Source organism: Gavia stellata, chromosome 10 (assembly GCF_030936135.1).
Source record: "Gavia stellata isolate bGavSte3 chromosome 10, bGavSte3.hap2, whole genome shotgun sequence".
NCBI lineage: Eukaryota > Metazoa > Chordata > Aves > Gaviiformes > Gaviidae > Gavia > Gavia stellata.
Window position 1 is genome coordinate 3,433,285 of NC_082603.1, and position 16,079 is coordinate 3,449,363.

General features: G+C 40.3%; 1 protein-coding gene across 1 annotated transcript; it reads right to left on the reverse strand.

Annotated features, from left to right (window-relative positions):
* Positions 1-163: 163 nt before the first annotated feature.
* On the reverse strand, positions 164-5,484 carry RNF2 (ring finger protein 2). The gene is made up of 6 exons (XM_009808327.2): positions 5,398-5,484; positions 4,866-5,026; positions 3,532-3,747; positions 2,533-2,805; positions 1,225-1,396; positions 164-265 (listed from the first exon to the last, which is right to left on the reverse strand). Exons 1-6 carry the CDS (start codon positions 5,482-5,484, stop codon positions 164-166), a joined length of 1,011 nt encoding a protein of 336 aa, XP_009806629.1.
* Positions 5,485-16,079: the final 10,595 nt, after the last annotated feature.

The window sequence follows — 16,079 nt, forward strand, 5'->3', positions numbered from 1 at the left end:
AATACAACCCAGAATACTGTCTAATCATATTAATAAAGTATACTGAGAGAGCCTGAAGGCATCACGTATATTGTCCATGAAGATAATGGTGGTGCCTTCTTTTAATATTAAAGAAGTCATAGCTATAAAAAGAGTTAGTCCCATCTCAGTTTTCCAGCACAGCTTATTTATGTTCCTTTGTTGGCGCATAGTACAGTTCCATGGGTTTGTTCACTTTCCAGTACTTCTCACTGACCAGTTCCAAGGAAAATGACCCATTTAATACCTAGAAGAGAACACCAAAACAGAAATGAAATCTGACGGCTCGCACAGGTAGTACTGTAGCAACAGACAACTACTTAAATCAGAGGAACGTGCCAACTTAAAGAAGTCGCTGATAATGTGGAACAAGGTGTTAGCCAACCACTCAGCGCCAAAAAGCAACAATGCAAGCTACTCTGAACTCCCGCTGACCCCGCTAAAACAGCCCCGAAAAACACTTTTGCAAAGTGAATGTAGTTGTAAATAAAGTGCACTTGAGTTTCACCCTCCTCTCTCTGTGCGGAGGGAGCAGTAGATGTGTATTTATGCCAGAAGCATCTCTGCTTTTGTCTAAGGGACAATCTGTAGTCACGTTTGAAAGCTGTTTGAAATAGACTCTTACTGCAAAGCATCTGCCTACCTCTTAACCAGAAGACGTATTTTATTTAGATAAATGGCCAAGCGTAAGACCAGGCTCAGAATTCAATCTAATTGCAATATTGCCTTCTTGTCGTATCTGTATATTCTGAAGTCAGTAACCAAGAGGAGGGATTCTTCCCCAAGTGGGCTCACAGCTGTTTCATAGCGGAATATTAGAAGCCTACACAGCAGTGGGGAAACGCCACCTTACAACAGACGCTTCCTGGTGCTAGGGCTATCTGCTCTTGGAACAAGAGTCTCAGGTGAAGTAATATTTTTCCTCTTCAATTTTAACTATGAAATAATGGCATAAGTCAGCTAGTAGTTGCTGGCATCACTGGGTTTTTCCCCAAGTAATTTATATGCCTCCTTTTCTACTAACCAAGCTTTTGCTGGATACATTTTCCCACAAAGGAACTGATCTGCTTCTAAATAAACAACCTGGTGCTAGGAATTTTATCCCTAAACCAACTCAGGAAAAGTCCAGCTGAGTGGATTTTAATCAAATCTGTATCAAAGATGTATCGGTGCCCAGTTTTACTGTTAGACAGAAGTTCTCCTTACAGTGAACTGCCCGTTGGCGGTAGCAATGTAAATGGTATACTGCTTCTCACTGGCCGTGTCAAGGTTCATCTGGTTTGATTCTCCTTTGCTACGAAGCTCCTCCAAAGCCAATCTCACAGCTAGGTACTTGGACAAGTGATCAACGGTCGCGTTGCCTGAGGTCTTGATGTATCTGTGACAACCACCACAAAGATAATCAAAGACGTTTGAGTTGCAGGTATGGGAAAAAGACATCTGGAACACCCCCAAATATTAAGCATCAAGCGTGAAGAGGCCCTTAAAGACAGGTCACAAACAGGAACATTAATTGCTTTCACCCGCGACATGCAAGCAGCTTACCAAATTGTATTGTTCCAAAGCGCCCTTACATCTTTTTGACACTTCTCCCCCAGGCCCTCTGCTCTCTGTAGAGAGAAGACAGCACTGCCCTGTCGTCTGCTCAAAATTAAAAACCTAACAACAGGTTGTCAAGGGGGTTTTGAGAACTACTCATGACCGCTGAAATCTTCTGAGTGTAGATACAGCCTGAAGTGCCTGGACAGAAAGCCGTGAGGTGCGAGAGCTATGCAGGCGACACTCTGCACCTCGTTAAAGTTACTCTTCCTTATTGTCTCACTACCTGTTCTCACTTTAATTCTTCACGCAAGAATTAAAGGCTGACACAAATGCTGCAGAGCCTCTCCGAGAAGCTTAGCTTTCTCTTTGCCTTTCAGAACAACCCCCAGAACTCCCTTGCAATTCCAAACCAAAAAGAAAAGCTGGCTGCAACTTATACTTATAGGCACTACAGAGGGATGTCTCATCAGGAGAAAGCCAGGAAGAGATCTGAGGAAACGCCACGAGACCGCTCATTGCTGTGATCCAAAATTTGCAGTCTGTGCTTGGACTGGGTCATGAGAAAAACATCAGGAAAAGCTTCCAGCCTACAAATCCCACTCATGCAAAGCTGCTCCAAAAACTGCTGACACTTATGCAAGATTTGTTTATTCCCAAAGAATCTTGTAAGTAGAAAGGGGCTGATACTGTATCATCATCCTAGTACCTACTGTGAACTGCAATGGTGGAAACGCTTCAAAACATCTTTATTTGCGATCAAAGGCTTAAAACAGATTGTTACTCTGTTCTTGATAATAGTTGAGCAGTACCATCTACCTGACTTGCAACGGAAAGAGGGAAAGAGTGCATATGGTTAAATAGGGTGCAGTATGACCGAAGTAAATTGATTTTAAGAAGCCCCAAGGAGTGAGAGAAAACAAAAGCAACAGAAAATAACAGCAGAATACATGAAGAGGAATAGAAGGCATTTACCTCGTCTGTGCACTGTCATCGTTTTCCATGAGGGTCGGATGAGGCCTGAAGACTAACTCGATCTCACTAGCACCATCCATCACGGGGTCTATTGCCACAGTTGTGTTGTTATTGTCCAGTTCTAGCCCAGAATCATCCGATGTTTTGGTCCTCTTATTACTAGGCCCCGCTTCCTGATTGCTGTGTGTTGAGGCATTGCTACAGTGGGAACTGTCACCGTTATCTTCTGCTCCACTGCCATTCTCAATCTGTTGTTTCTTGCCCCTCTGTAACCTGATCAGAAATAGGTAGAAATAAATGCTAATCTGCATTCAGAACTCACCCAATGTACAGGCCTAGAATTCTCATACAACTCCTCCCTCTCCCAGTCTCCATCATGCCAGAAGTTAGACATATGCACACACACAACCACTAAACGTTTCAGAGATATTTAAAGTTTAATTTAAAAAAATCATTCTTTCTTATAAAAAGATACTCACAGACAAGACTACAGATTTTCTCCTCTCCCTCAAACACCTTTTAGACATGTTGTAAGATCATTTTTAACTTCAGACAGTTATTTTTGTTTTTCAGGCAATTTCAGACCATTATTTTCAACAACAGAAAGTTTGTGGCCTCTTTCCCAACTAGCTCTGTGACTGAATTAAAACCTAAGTTCTAGCATTATGTGCATTTATTTGCATGTAATGGTAATACGTTGGCATGGGGTTCATTGTATTACAGTTTATTATCTAAGACACGATAGCCATGATTTGGTAAAGCTAAGCTGAAATCTGCTATCTACATCAGGCTGCCACAGAAACCATAGGGAGTGATACAAAGGTTTCTATTAGTAGACAAAAGGTTAAAAATTATGTTGCCAAAGGTTAAAAATTTTTTTGGCAGACTTCAGAGGGGAGAAGAGGAATCTCAGGCCATACAGGGAGTGAGGACAGACAGTGTATGTTTAGGGTTAAGGCAAACAAGGTTACATGTGGACAAATTACATGGATTACATACCTGTTCATAGCCTGAATCTTTAATCCCTCCTCAATGCTGTGACTTAAAGCTTGCTGGTTATTGTGTTTGCTGATTCTTGCTAGCACTCTCTCCTGATGAGCTTCATATTCATCTCGGCTTGGATAAATTTTACTGATGAGAGCATCAAAATTGGGATCTGGTCTCAGTGATCTTTTTGAAACTAGCTTTTTACGACACGTGGGACACTCTTTGTTGCTGGACATGAACAAAAAGGGAAAAAACAATACTAACTCTCTGGCAATAACAAAAGTCTGCCCTAATGCTGCTATTCTTAGTCAAAGTGCTCCCCAAGACTCAATATTTATAGTAAATCTGGAATGGGGCTTCTATCTTTTGACAGATCAGTTCCACTCTGCAAACCAGTTCTTCCCTTAACCCTCTGGCTCAATTTGCACCTAGAAAAAAAAAATGCATGTCTAGTGGAAATTATATTAAGACATAGCCTTTCTAGCACTCGTAGGACAAGACCGAGATTAAGGACCCTATTCTAGCGCTAGGACCCTATTTCAAGCACTAATTACTGGGAAAACTAAAACAGTCTTGTCCTTCCTACCATTTTGTTCTCATTTAACTAAAATGTCAGGTTCACACAATTTTTTTCCCGTAAGAGGAAAAGGCCTCAATAGCTGAGACACTGGCATCTTCACTCCTGATGGTTTTCTTGTTTCCTTCTAACGTATTTTTGCTAATTACTCATCAGAATTTACACAGGCACAGCAAATTAAGTGTGACCTCAAAACACAGGTAATTGCCATTATCAGAAAAAGATACATCATTGACTTAATTGGTGTTGGTTACCTCAGAATTCTATTGCTTTTGGGAAAATATGAACTTGTAATTGAAGAATACAAGAAAAATTATCTGCACTTTAGCGTAGGTTGTTTCAGTAGTGAAGCTTGGAAGTAGGAGTACTACTGAAAGGCCTCACAATTTGCAATTTGTTATTAGGAAAAGGAAGAATAAGGGAAATGAGACTCATTTTTGTAAGCAATGTAGTATATTTTTGTTTTGCTCTTACTGGATCTAAAAAAAAAAAGAAAAAGAAAAAAAAAAAAGAAGAGAAAGGGGGTTTCAACTCCTTGCAAAAAACAAAGTTATGGGATGATTTTTCATACCAGCAAAAGGCCAGGTCTGCTCTGCCACAGACGGTTCAACACACAAGAATGAAATATGAAAGGTGTGCTACACATTCAGAAACTTGCAATGCACAGGGAGGTAACTGTTCCACATCAACACCCAGGACCTGAAGGGTTTCTTTGATCACATTTTCATCTACAGTGAAATCCCTTTTCCCTGTAATAATATTTCCATACCCACTCCTGAGGGCTGTAATGATACAGTCGGCACAGAAGCGATGCAAACATTCTTTTGTCGTCATGGTGTTTTTTAACATATCCAAACAGATGGGACACATCAGTTCACTGTGCAGGCTCCTCGGTGACACCACTATTTCCAAGCCATCGGTGATTGCTTCCTAGCGTAAAATAAAGTAAAAGTTCTTTAATGGAATTTAGTAACTTCCTCACAGAGTTTGCATGGTTTATTATTCTTTTAAAGAGAAACACAGTAAAAAGACAAAACAAGACACACACACAACCACGTCAAACACACACACATACTGCTAAAGGAAAGAAAAAAGCAATAAAGATCAAACATTGGTTTATTTTTCTAATATTATAAGACAGGTTTTGTTTTGGGAGGATTTTTTTTTTAACATATACTATCATTTAAAATAGGCAGTTAGTACTACTAAAGGAAAAAGAAAACCTTAAACATCAAGCTTCGAGCTCTAAAAAGCATAGAAAAAAGCCTTGCCATAAAGGCCAGCTCTTTAACGCGTATTACCTGAGGCGTTCTTTGCAATTCGTACAAACTGAGTTCCCATGTTTTGCTTAAAGGTTGCGTCCCATTCGTCTGCACAGCTTGAGACATGGCTGGGGAGAAAAAGAGAAACGAGTTGGACGTTCACGTACAAGAAGGCAGGTCCCTCTCCCGAGCAGGCTTCTCTGGTGAGTGAGGCGTCCCCGGGTCCGTACAGACACGGCAGTCTCTGTGCCAACAAGGCAGAAGTACAGGGGGAACACTTCTTCATCCAAGTACCAGGCTCCACTGCATTACACATGGATAATCCCATGAACTGTAGCACTCCGGAAAGCTTGAGGGAGTCAGTCAGGCATGAATACTTTGCAAAAATCAATTAAGGTTGTTAAACAAAAGTGACATAGAACTGAAGGCCATAAAACTTTGGCTGTGTAGTGTGAAAGCTGCCAAATGCCACCTGATGCGGAAAACATTCATAAAACATCCACTTCCAAATGCACGTACGGGTCAAGCAGGGTCTACTTCCTAACCGAGTGGAAGGTCGAAATTATACACGCACACAGAAAACTGGCTAAACATGTTCACCGGATGCTCGTTATAATCCCTTTCTTTTTCCTCCCAAAAATACATTGCTGGGGGTTTCCAATCAGTTTAGAGAATACTGGAAGATCAAGTAAAACCTAGTCACTGGGTAATTTCCATCAAGAGGTCCAGTTTTCCTGTGCAATCCCGCTGGGCTTCAGTGGATGTGCACCTGATCCGCAATGACATGGGGTGGGGGCGGGAAGTCAGAAGCTTAAGTTTCAGAAACCCAAATCACACACAGTTATCAGGGTTTCGCACATTTTTTGTTTCACTAGTGGTAGATGGGCATTCCTGGAAATGGACAGGGCTAAAAATAACTGCGCTCAACAGACGACTGATACACTCCACAACCACTGCTGCAGAATTTGCCTACAGGCAAAGGCACACCTTACCTTTTCAAAAAAAAAACAAACCAAAAAAAAACCGCACCAAACAAAACCCCATAAATAAAACAAACACCAAAAAAAAAAAGACCACGCAGAGAAACTGTAATGCTTTCCCATCAAAATTTTGGGATTATTGTAGGAGATGAGGCAAAGCTACTACACATGGTCGCTGCAGTCATGTGAAAGAAAGCCAGGTCAAAACGACAGAAGAAAATGATGTTTCTGAACAATATTTTCACACTGGGGGAGAGGTGGCAATCCTCCCCATCTCTCCAAATATGCCTGCCTTGAAGCAGGAAAACTTATCGCAGACTGTGTGGTATGTTTAAAAAATAAATGTAACCATGTAAGAGGCAAGACTGCAGTTGCAGACATTTCTACTGGGTGGAAAAAGCAGAAGTGCTTGCTTCCTTTCTTTTATAATTTTTTTTTTTTTTTTAAATCGAGGTTTGTATTTCCAGACCCTTCAAATCAGCAGCCAAACGCAGATTCTACTGGCATCTACCAGGTACATTATAATCCAGTTTCCAATTCATCAAGCTCTATATGAAAAGGGTCAGCCTCTCTGGAGAACAAGGTTACTTTACAAGCTTTAATTAATCATTGAGGGAAAAGCAAGAGAAGCAGTGCAGCGAAGATTATTATATCTACTTTTAGCCAGGCACAGAAATCAGAGTTTTCCCACCTTATGAAAAAAGGAAGGTAAGAAAAAAAAAAAAGCCTGACATGAAGTAGCCATGTCCACTATTATGTCTAATAAGTAACAAGGGTCTGAAAAGGCGTCAAAAGAAATAATTAGGAGATGACAGACTGTCAACTCCAATTTTTACTGTATAAATATTGTGCCCTAAAAATACAGTTTACTTGTCACAAGAGACATGTTCCTCTGTATGGATCAGAAAAGTAAGATGTCTGGTTAGGACCTCACCTCCCCCTTAGAAGTGATAAGCCACCACGACCCAGCTGCAGACTGTCAGCTCCCAGTCTGGCCAAGCATTGGACTGTCCTGTCAGGATTCTGGACATTTTATTTACATTATTCAGAGATATCAATTTAACGATAGTATTAAGTGACACATCTCAGCAAAGCAGCAATGTTGGAAGGAAATGGTATTTCTCTGTGCTCTAATTTCCACTCTTATTTAAGGTAATTCCACACGTACAGGAAGTCAAGTCCTTCGGGGGATGGATTTTTGTTATGTGTTGTTGCCAGTCAGTTGTTCTAACAGAGGCCCAACATTATTCCTCTCTGTTTGCACTGGCTACTACTCTTGAGTGCTTTTAAAGCTGACATATTTAATTAATTGTCATTTCAACTACTGACAGAAATTTGTGAAGCTGCTAATTATTCACACCCTTCCCAAAATCCGCCGAAGCATACAGTCAGACTGCAGCAGATTAATACACCTAAGTCCCAGTAAATCCAGCCTCTCTTAACAGAAAAGCCTGCTCCCAACATTATGCAGCTCCAACACAGTAAAGAGCTCATCTAAGCAGCCCCATAGTAAAGACATCATCGCATGCACAAGTAATATCTTGCCTAAACTTGCATGCTTACACTTGCTAACACAGAACGGCTGCTGGTGCCAGTCTAGGTGCCAGACTGCCAGCAAACCTATCCATCCGGAGAACAAGTGTATTAACACTACCATTTATATCGCAGCCTTGCCTACAAACCCAAGGCTACGCTGCGGAAGACACAGTACAACTGTCATGATAAATAATTGACCAGCTTTATTCTAAAAGCTTCTAATCGGAAATGCTGAGTGCTTCGTTCTCACCCTAAGGACTGCAGTGATAGCACTTTCAAATTTTAAGAGGAAAAACGCTGGCCTTAAAGCTAGCTGAAAGCTGGAGAGATCCACATAGGCCACTTTATCACTAGCAAACACCTCCTCTGCCTGTGGTATGTACGAAGTTGAAATCTGAAGAACAGTGGAAACATGGTCAATTCAAACATGCTGATAAGCCCCCCTTCCCCCCCCCCCAAAAAAAAAAAAAACGAACAACAACAAAACAAAGAAAAAACCCACACTACACTGCATAGAGTTTTTCATCTGTTTGGTTACCAATAAAGAAGCCTCCTTAGCTTTTTCCCTGTTCCCCTACAGTTTCCAGATCTGTATTGGGTCTGAAAAATGCCTGTGAATGAGGCTTGACATCTCCTCCTTACGACATTGTTGGACATCGGATTGGATTACGTTTCCTCACACTGCTGAAATCTAATACAGCAACATCAACAGCTGGGACCAGTATCAAAGCTCAAACTCCACAAACAGGAGAGGCATTTTGACCTAAAATTGCACTGACCACCAAGGATCAACTAGCAGTCTCACAATCATAACCAGAAAACCATCTCTTTAGATGTTCTCATCAATGATTGATCTTCTCCATTCGCCTGGGGAACAGAGGTAGGAAAAACCTCTACAGCTAGCTGACTCTCAAGTCAAACTTTACAATCAAGCAGGAGGAGATTGCACTGGCCCCTTGCTCTCAGGTTTAACAGCAAACAGTTAGGCAACTATACTGACACCTGGTTTAAGTAAGCAAGTACTCTTTAGATGCAATCATTTTCAAAGCACATCCCAAACAGCACTGCTTAGTTCATTTTCAGGTGTCATTTAATCATCTGTTGGTCACCAATAGAAAAAACCCTAACAAGCAAGACACGACTGGACTGGACTCCACCATTCTCTCTCTTCTTGTGCTGGCTGTAGGGCCGAATTGCTGTGGACAGACCATCACCAGCTCTCCTCGCCTGGCACGAAGGTGAAGCTGACAGAAGGGCTCTTCCTAGCTGTTCTGACACTGCCAAGACATTCACACCCTGCAACAATAATACAGCGATTACTCCTTCATTCAGTTTTCTTTTAGGACAGTCCGCTGCTACTAGATTTGAAGCAGGCATCTGCTAAAAGAAATCCTGAAGGGTGCAAGGCCAGACTAGCCGATCCTTTCTAAAGTTACAAAATTAGAAGAAGTCTTTCACAAGCCAAAAAGTGATTTTCTTCTGTTGTTGACACTTTGTTCAGAGTTAAAATACAAAGTGGAAAGTTTCTAGATGAAGGAACAACAGACTTTTTATTAACTACTACTGGCAAGGGGAGAGAAGATACAGAATAAATATAAAACCTCATATTTATTCTTCAGTCTTGAAATTTATTCCACTGAAATCTCATGTTCTTAAGTTGGATCTTCACTGACATAGTTCACTATTCCTCTGCATCCCTTGCGGCATTTTTTTTTTAAGTCTTACATAACAATTTTCTCAAAATATGAAGCAGATTTCATCAAACAATATCTGCTTAAGTTTTCAGCTACTCAACATTTCAGATCTTTTCCACTTTATAAACAAAGAAGACGAGATCTCTTCTTCACAGGTCGCAGGTTTTAGCATTGGGAACAATGTGAAGTCAGATACCCCCTGTGAGCCTTTTTTCATCACTAAGTTTTTGAAACAACTTCTAACACATCATGACTTTATATTTTTTATCTTTTTTTTTATCTTTATGATTATGACTTGTCTATGCCCTCTGGATATAAGAGGAAAGCAACCAGTCACACAACAACAGGGCAATATGAAGAGGCGAAGCCACATTCCTGTAGGCAGATCGAACACCTTTCTCTCAGAGCCACTAATAAGTACTAGTTGTGGTGATTTATGGTATAGCCAGAGGGCTACTCTTGTCAGTCATTAAAAAAAAAACAAACCAATATAATAAGGACACCTGCAATCCTTCAGACTGACTCAGTCTTCAAGTACAGTAAAAATATTAAGCGCAAACTTCGTAACTCAGAGTATCAAAGCAAGAGCTGACTGATATAACCAAAAGAACGTATTACAAATCTGAGAACCAGAAGTCTTATTAATCTCTTCAGGTTTGATTCCTTGTCAGTCCCCAGTTCCAAATGGCATCTGAAAAAAGGGAAACAAGCTAACATTTAATATTTAGGGCTAAAACTTGCCTCATTGCTTTGTGTCTTTCATAGAAGAAAACTGGAAGATGAAACAGGGAGATTGCTAAAGATTATCAGAATGTGTAGATTTTGTTTTCTTTGTAGCCAGGATGTTTCTCAGTTCTCCACATTGCCAATACATTAAAAACAAAAGAAAACAAAACCCACCTGTGCTGTTCTTAAGGAGCTTCAGAAACTTTTGATTGATTTTATATAACCAAACTTCATCCACAAGTTGAATAGCTCCCTAACTAGCTCTGGGAGATGAGCCTGCCGGCTTCAGTAAAAAGCACCGCATCACTTCATTTGAAAGACTTGCTATTTAAGCCTGATTTCCTTGGAAAACAGGGCTTATGCAATCTTGCTCTTTGTGCTCATCCATCTGTAGACTATTTTCCAAAACAAATTTGAAGACAAACGGCTGGGGTTTAAAAACATAACAACAAAATAGTCTCGTTCCTGAAGCGCTGGAAAACAGGCAGACAGTTGTAGGAAAAGTAACAGTATGGAAGATCCCATCAGAAAAGCCCTTCTGATCTCCTGCCTGCTTACTGACCGGGGAATTTATGCTGGAGAGTCCTTCCAATGTGCTTAGAGAAAACTCCAGCAGAGCAACATCCACGCTTGTCACACACCACATCCACTTTACAAGCTCTTACACTGAAATACACTTAAATATTTGCTAAAACATAGTCATGAGTCACAGTAGGTTGAACATTTTGGTATCCCATTCCTGAAACTGTCCAGTAAAACTAAAATCCAACTGGCAACTAGTACACTTCAGACTGCTCAGAGCTGCGGGCAAGCAGGGTGTTCTGGCTACAAGGCAGCCAAAGGAGGAGCACAACAGCAGCGTGTCACTGCTCCTGCTCTTCCCTACTTTGCCTTTTCAGAGGTTTACCACCCTTAGACTAGGCTTATTTCTCAAAATTTGTCATTTGTGAAAATTTAACATTTCCTTAGGTCTAACATGGAACTAACCTTGATGGTGGTCCTGCTTCAATCAGGGACTGGGGGACCTTCTACCGGGTGCCATCAGAGACCCCGCACAACCTGAATTATTCTCTGAAACACTTCGCAGTGCCTATTTCAGCCCAGGCAAAGGCTAAAGAGCAACCACACGCATGGTTGTGTCAGCACAGCTTGAGATCAGAGAAAGGGTGGAATGGTACCCAGCAGCTGGAAGAGATAACCCACAGACCCAGCTCAGGTGTGGCCGTAACAATACCAGCTGCTATTTAACTCAAAACAGTGTACTGATCTCCGATACTTTCATGAAAAAACATTTTTGAGGGGGGAAAAAAAAAAATGCATCAGGGTCTTTAAAAAAAAAAAGTACCCACATTTTTACACAGTATTAAATCCTTAGAAATCAAATTATTTTTCTTCCAACTTCTAAAAGGTAAATATTTAGACTTAGTAAGAGAGTTAGACCTCTATTTGGTATGCCAGGTTCAATAGCACCTTCAACCATTCCCATTTTTTTCCCCAAATAATTAGTTCTTTTAAAAACAACTATCTTAGTGCAGTTACTTTGGAAGCTTAACAGGATTAGAGTTTTACATTTTATTCTCTGTGATACTGTAACTAGTATAAGGGACAAACTGCATGTTTTGACAAAGTATTAAATTCAATAATTCATTTCAATTTATTCAATTAAAGCATTCTGAAATTTAATTTTTTTCTGCTTTTACTTTCTGGCTAAGAGCTTGATTTGAAAAAAAAAATTCTGGAAAGACATTATTTGAAGGAATTAATCTTCACTGCAGTTCACTGGCAGCTCAGATTACAACCGAATGTAAAGCAATCTAGGACAGCTAGTGCTAGATTACAATCTAGTACTTTTAGTATTCACTCTTTTCTCAAGTTTTTTTCATCTCTGGATCTCAAAATCCCTGGGAGACAGCCGAATCAGGTTCTGGCCTGGAGCTCATTTTGTTCCCAGCTCTGAAATTAACTGCTCGATGATCCTGAACAAGTATGTCACTGCATTTGTCTGTGCCCCCGCTTCCTCTTCTGCTTGTTTACTCATATTGTCACCACCCTGTCACAATTGTCTCTCGCTATGTTTACATTGCACTCACTATAATTATAGACTGATCTCAAAAAGGGGTAAGCTCGAAAGAGGAGTGTCTTGCTGAAGTGTTTTTAGTTCATTCAGCTATCAGCCCTTGTCCTCCCAATATCAAGTTTCAACGTCATAAAGTCCCTTAACTGGGAAGGTTTTCACTTCTTTGTTTTTACAAATTGAATTCAATATTATATTAGCTACGTGTACAGTCATCTTCTCTTGACACAATCAGTCATGATCTATGCTAACAACAAATTCAAGCTCATCAATTCCTGTTCAGAGTTGCAACCAAAACACAGTGCCTCTGCAGCGCAACTCACCTCCAACGTGCAAGGTTCAAGTTGTCAGTCTTGCAGACATTTAAGAGATAAGATATGATTTGGTATCCATCGTAATACCTTACAGTCATTAAAACCCCATTTCAAACCTTTAGGAGCCTGTGCTGCGGACTCCTACCACGAGCCAGACATAAAGCAACAATTACATAAGCTACCAAAAACACAATGAGAAAGTATTTACCATGACAAAAGGCATGCGGACAGACAGAATAAACTGGTAAGTATTGAGCAGTATAATTCGTAGGGGAAACTAATGCTGTACTGCAAGCATAAAGCCACAGCAAAAGGATCACTAATAAAAGGTCACTTCAGAGATGTTATGGGATCTCCACTCTTGGAGACAAGTCACGCTCGACTGGACGTGGTCATGAACAGCCTCATCTAATTGACCCTGCTTTTAGCAGGATTTTGTACCGGATGTTCTCTGGAGGTCTCTTCCAACCCAAATTATTCTAGTTATGGTGGTATCTCACTATTGGAGAAATTTATACTTCATTTTGCTCTACAGAAAGTGACACAGGCAAGAAAAGCCAACAGCAACTAACACTAATCAGCCAGTAAGCATTGCCATAATAAAAGGCTGAAGAAACCTGAACAAGACCTTCTCCTACTCCACACTTGCATACACCCACCTTTTACAATCTATGTGGCTGAATACGATTATATGAAGATCCTCCTTACCCACAAAAGAAACATTAGCAGGCTTTTTTGGGACTACAGTGACCGCTAGCTTCATACAAAGTAGAATCCATTTGTCTGAAACGTGTGAAAACAGCAACAAGGGAATTGGGCCTTCAGATACCTAGTATGTTATAAAAAACATCCAGCAAGTCTGCTTAAGATGGGGTTTCCTCCGTAAACATGTGATATAACCACATGTTTAAGAAAAAGAACGCTTTCCTTAAATATCTTCTGAGAACTTGTGGAATCAGCAGGAAAATTCACACCTAGGTATTTTTTGTCTAAATTGGAAAATTAACAAATAAGCCCCAAAACACCACACAAATGTTTTCTGAGAACATAGTTGCTGTCTCCTGTACGTATATTTAAATTGGCCAACAGCAAGCAAAAATGCCTTGGGTTTTGACCACCTACTGAAAAGCAGGCCTCTTGAGGGCTGAAGGTATCTGCCCAAATTTAACATCTGTAGCTGTTAGAATAGAGCTGTAAATGGTGACGGATGAGTAGTCAATCTGCAAATTCACAAGGATCAGATATAGATTACAAAACAAACGTTATCAAGTGAATAGTTTCAGCTACTATCACAGAACGCCTAAAGTACACTCATGGGCTAATTTCAGAATTATTACCAAACACTTTATCAGTTAATACTCTACAGTAATGTAAGTGAGCTCCTTTGTAAATGCCTACTACATTTAAAAATCAGTGGTTAGCAATGCTTACACAAAGCCAGTGTTTAAAATACTTTTGTACACATTAACTAGAATTCTATCATCTGCAAAGCACAATCAAAGCTAATTAAAAAGACTATTAAAGATGCCAAATTAATACAAACTATGAAGCTGAAACGTCAAATAGCAATTACACGCTCCGGAAGTCAAATCTGATAACAAATAATGAGTACTTACGCCGTGCTTTCCACCCTTAAGATGCATCAGCTTGCAAACAAACACATCCTTGCACTCTATTTGTGGGGTAGAAACACTGAATTGGAGAAAAAAATGAGGGAGAAGAGATATAGCTACAGCTCATTATATGCTCCACGGAAGAGATGAAAACAGCACACCAGCAACTCCAGGGGCAACAGTGCTGCTGGGAAATAAGAAAGCAATCAGATTCTTGTCAGGGCATCGTCCTTGGATCTTGAACTGGGCTTTGGTAGAGCGTGTTTAAAACCATCTGCATCATTACAAGCCTAACTAGCACCTTCACTCCCCAAAACATGCTCACAACTGCCAGCACAGCCCTCTCCCAGTTCCTTCCCAAACACCACAAGGAAAGGCACTGTCACCCCTATGTCCCCCTGCAATCACCCAAAGCCTCCAGAGCACTGCAGGAAGCCTGCGCTCTTCCACCTCTCTCCAAACCTACTGCAAGAGCAAAGATCGTGTCAATCCGGAGAGAAACCCCCATCTACCACCACTGCAGATTCGCCTGCTGTCCTTACACTCTTCCCCGGACACCTGAATAATGGTACGAAGACCACATTTACATTTATGATTGCTCAAAGGCTGACATTATAACCCACACCTTAGGAAAGCTATTAGTCGTGAGGCACTCACATAGCTAAGTATCCTCGCTCCTTTTGTCCCAGATGCATCTTGAAGGGGTTCTGTATTTCATTCTTAAAAAGCAAACCTGGAAACCTGTTTTTGAGCTAAACAAAATAAACAGAAACTAAGTCTGAATTAAAATGTACAAAAATAAAGAACGGCTGAGACTATCCTGAGGCCACACATTACCGTAAATAATAATGTGTATCAAAGCAAGCAATCTCACTGCGGTGCACGTTACGGTCGATGTTTAATGTGATGAAACAATTTAAAGCAGGTCTACCCTGTCACTACTTGAAGTCATTCCAATTTCAGTTACACTTGAAGGCTAGCGTGATGCACACTGAGAAACAGACACAATGTGATAACCATCCTGACAATCCCATTTTAACAATGTTTGCATCTGGTTCCTTGCCATCCTGTTTTCCTACTTTATTTGCAGAAGTAAATGAAGAGATTATCATTCAAATGTTTTGATCAATTACATCAATATAGCTTCACCATAGCTGAGAAAACAATTTAACTAGAATAAAACCAGGAAACTAGTATCAAAATGAAACACAAATTTTACTTTCAGATGGGTACATCCCACTCCCACTGAATGTTAGATAAGTGATCGACTGGCACAACAAAGAAGTTACTAATACAATAAAATTATTTGTACGTACGTGAGTGCCAGATGTTCCCCACACTCAGGGTTGTGCCAAGTTCTACATTTAAAATATAAATCCAGCCTGTTCTGTATGAAAAGATAACATATTCTCCTTTTCTTTATAGTATTGTGTCACCAGAATGCATATTAGGAGAAGTTATAAATATGTATTTCTACAGGCTGCTTGAAAGCACATCATCTTTAAGACACTTTGTCAGGTTCTCTCATTTGCCACTTAAAATCGAGTCCAGATTTCTCAAAATGTGAAGCTCACTGAAATCCACTGTAAAGGTCACCCTAGAAAAGATTCATACTTTTTCCTCTTATCCCATTCACTTTCAATAACAAAGCTTTTCATCTAGAAGACACTCGACCACATAAGCATTTATTTTATGAACTTCAACACTGGAAGTACATAAAGATTAGGGAAGCTGTGTTTATTCCCAGAGAAAGTATTATAAAGCTCTTCATTTTCAGATGGTCA

Coding starts and splice junctions, on each gene's coding strand:
- RNF2 (XM_009808327.2), bottom strand. CDS start 5,484: ATGTCTCAAGCTGTGCAGACGAATGGGACGCAACCTTTAAGCAAAACA. Junction 5,027..5,397: donor AATTGCAAAGAACGCCTCAG/GTAATACGCGTT, acceptor ATTTTACGCTAG/GAAGCAATCACCGATGGCTT. Junction 266..1,224: donor CCGCCAACGGGCAGTTCACT/GTAAGGAGAACT, acceptor GTTCTCTTCTAG/GTATTAAATGGGTCATTTTC.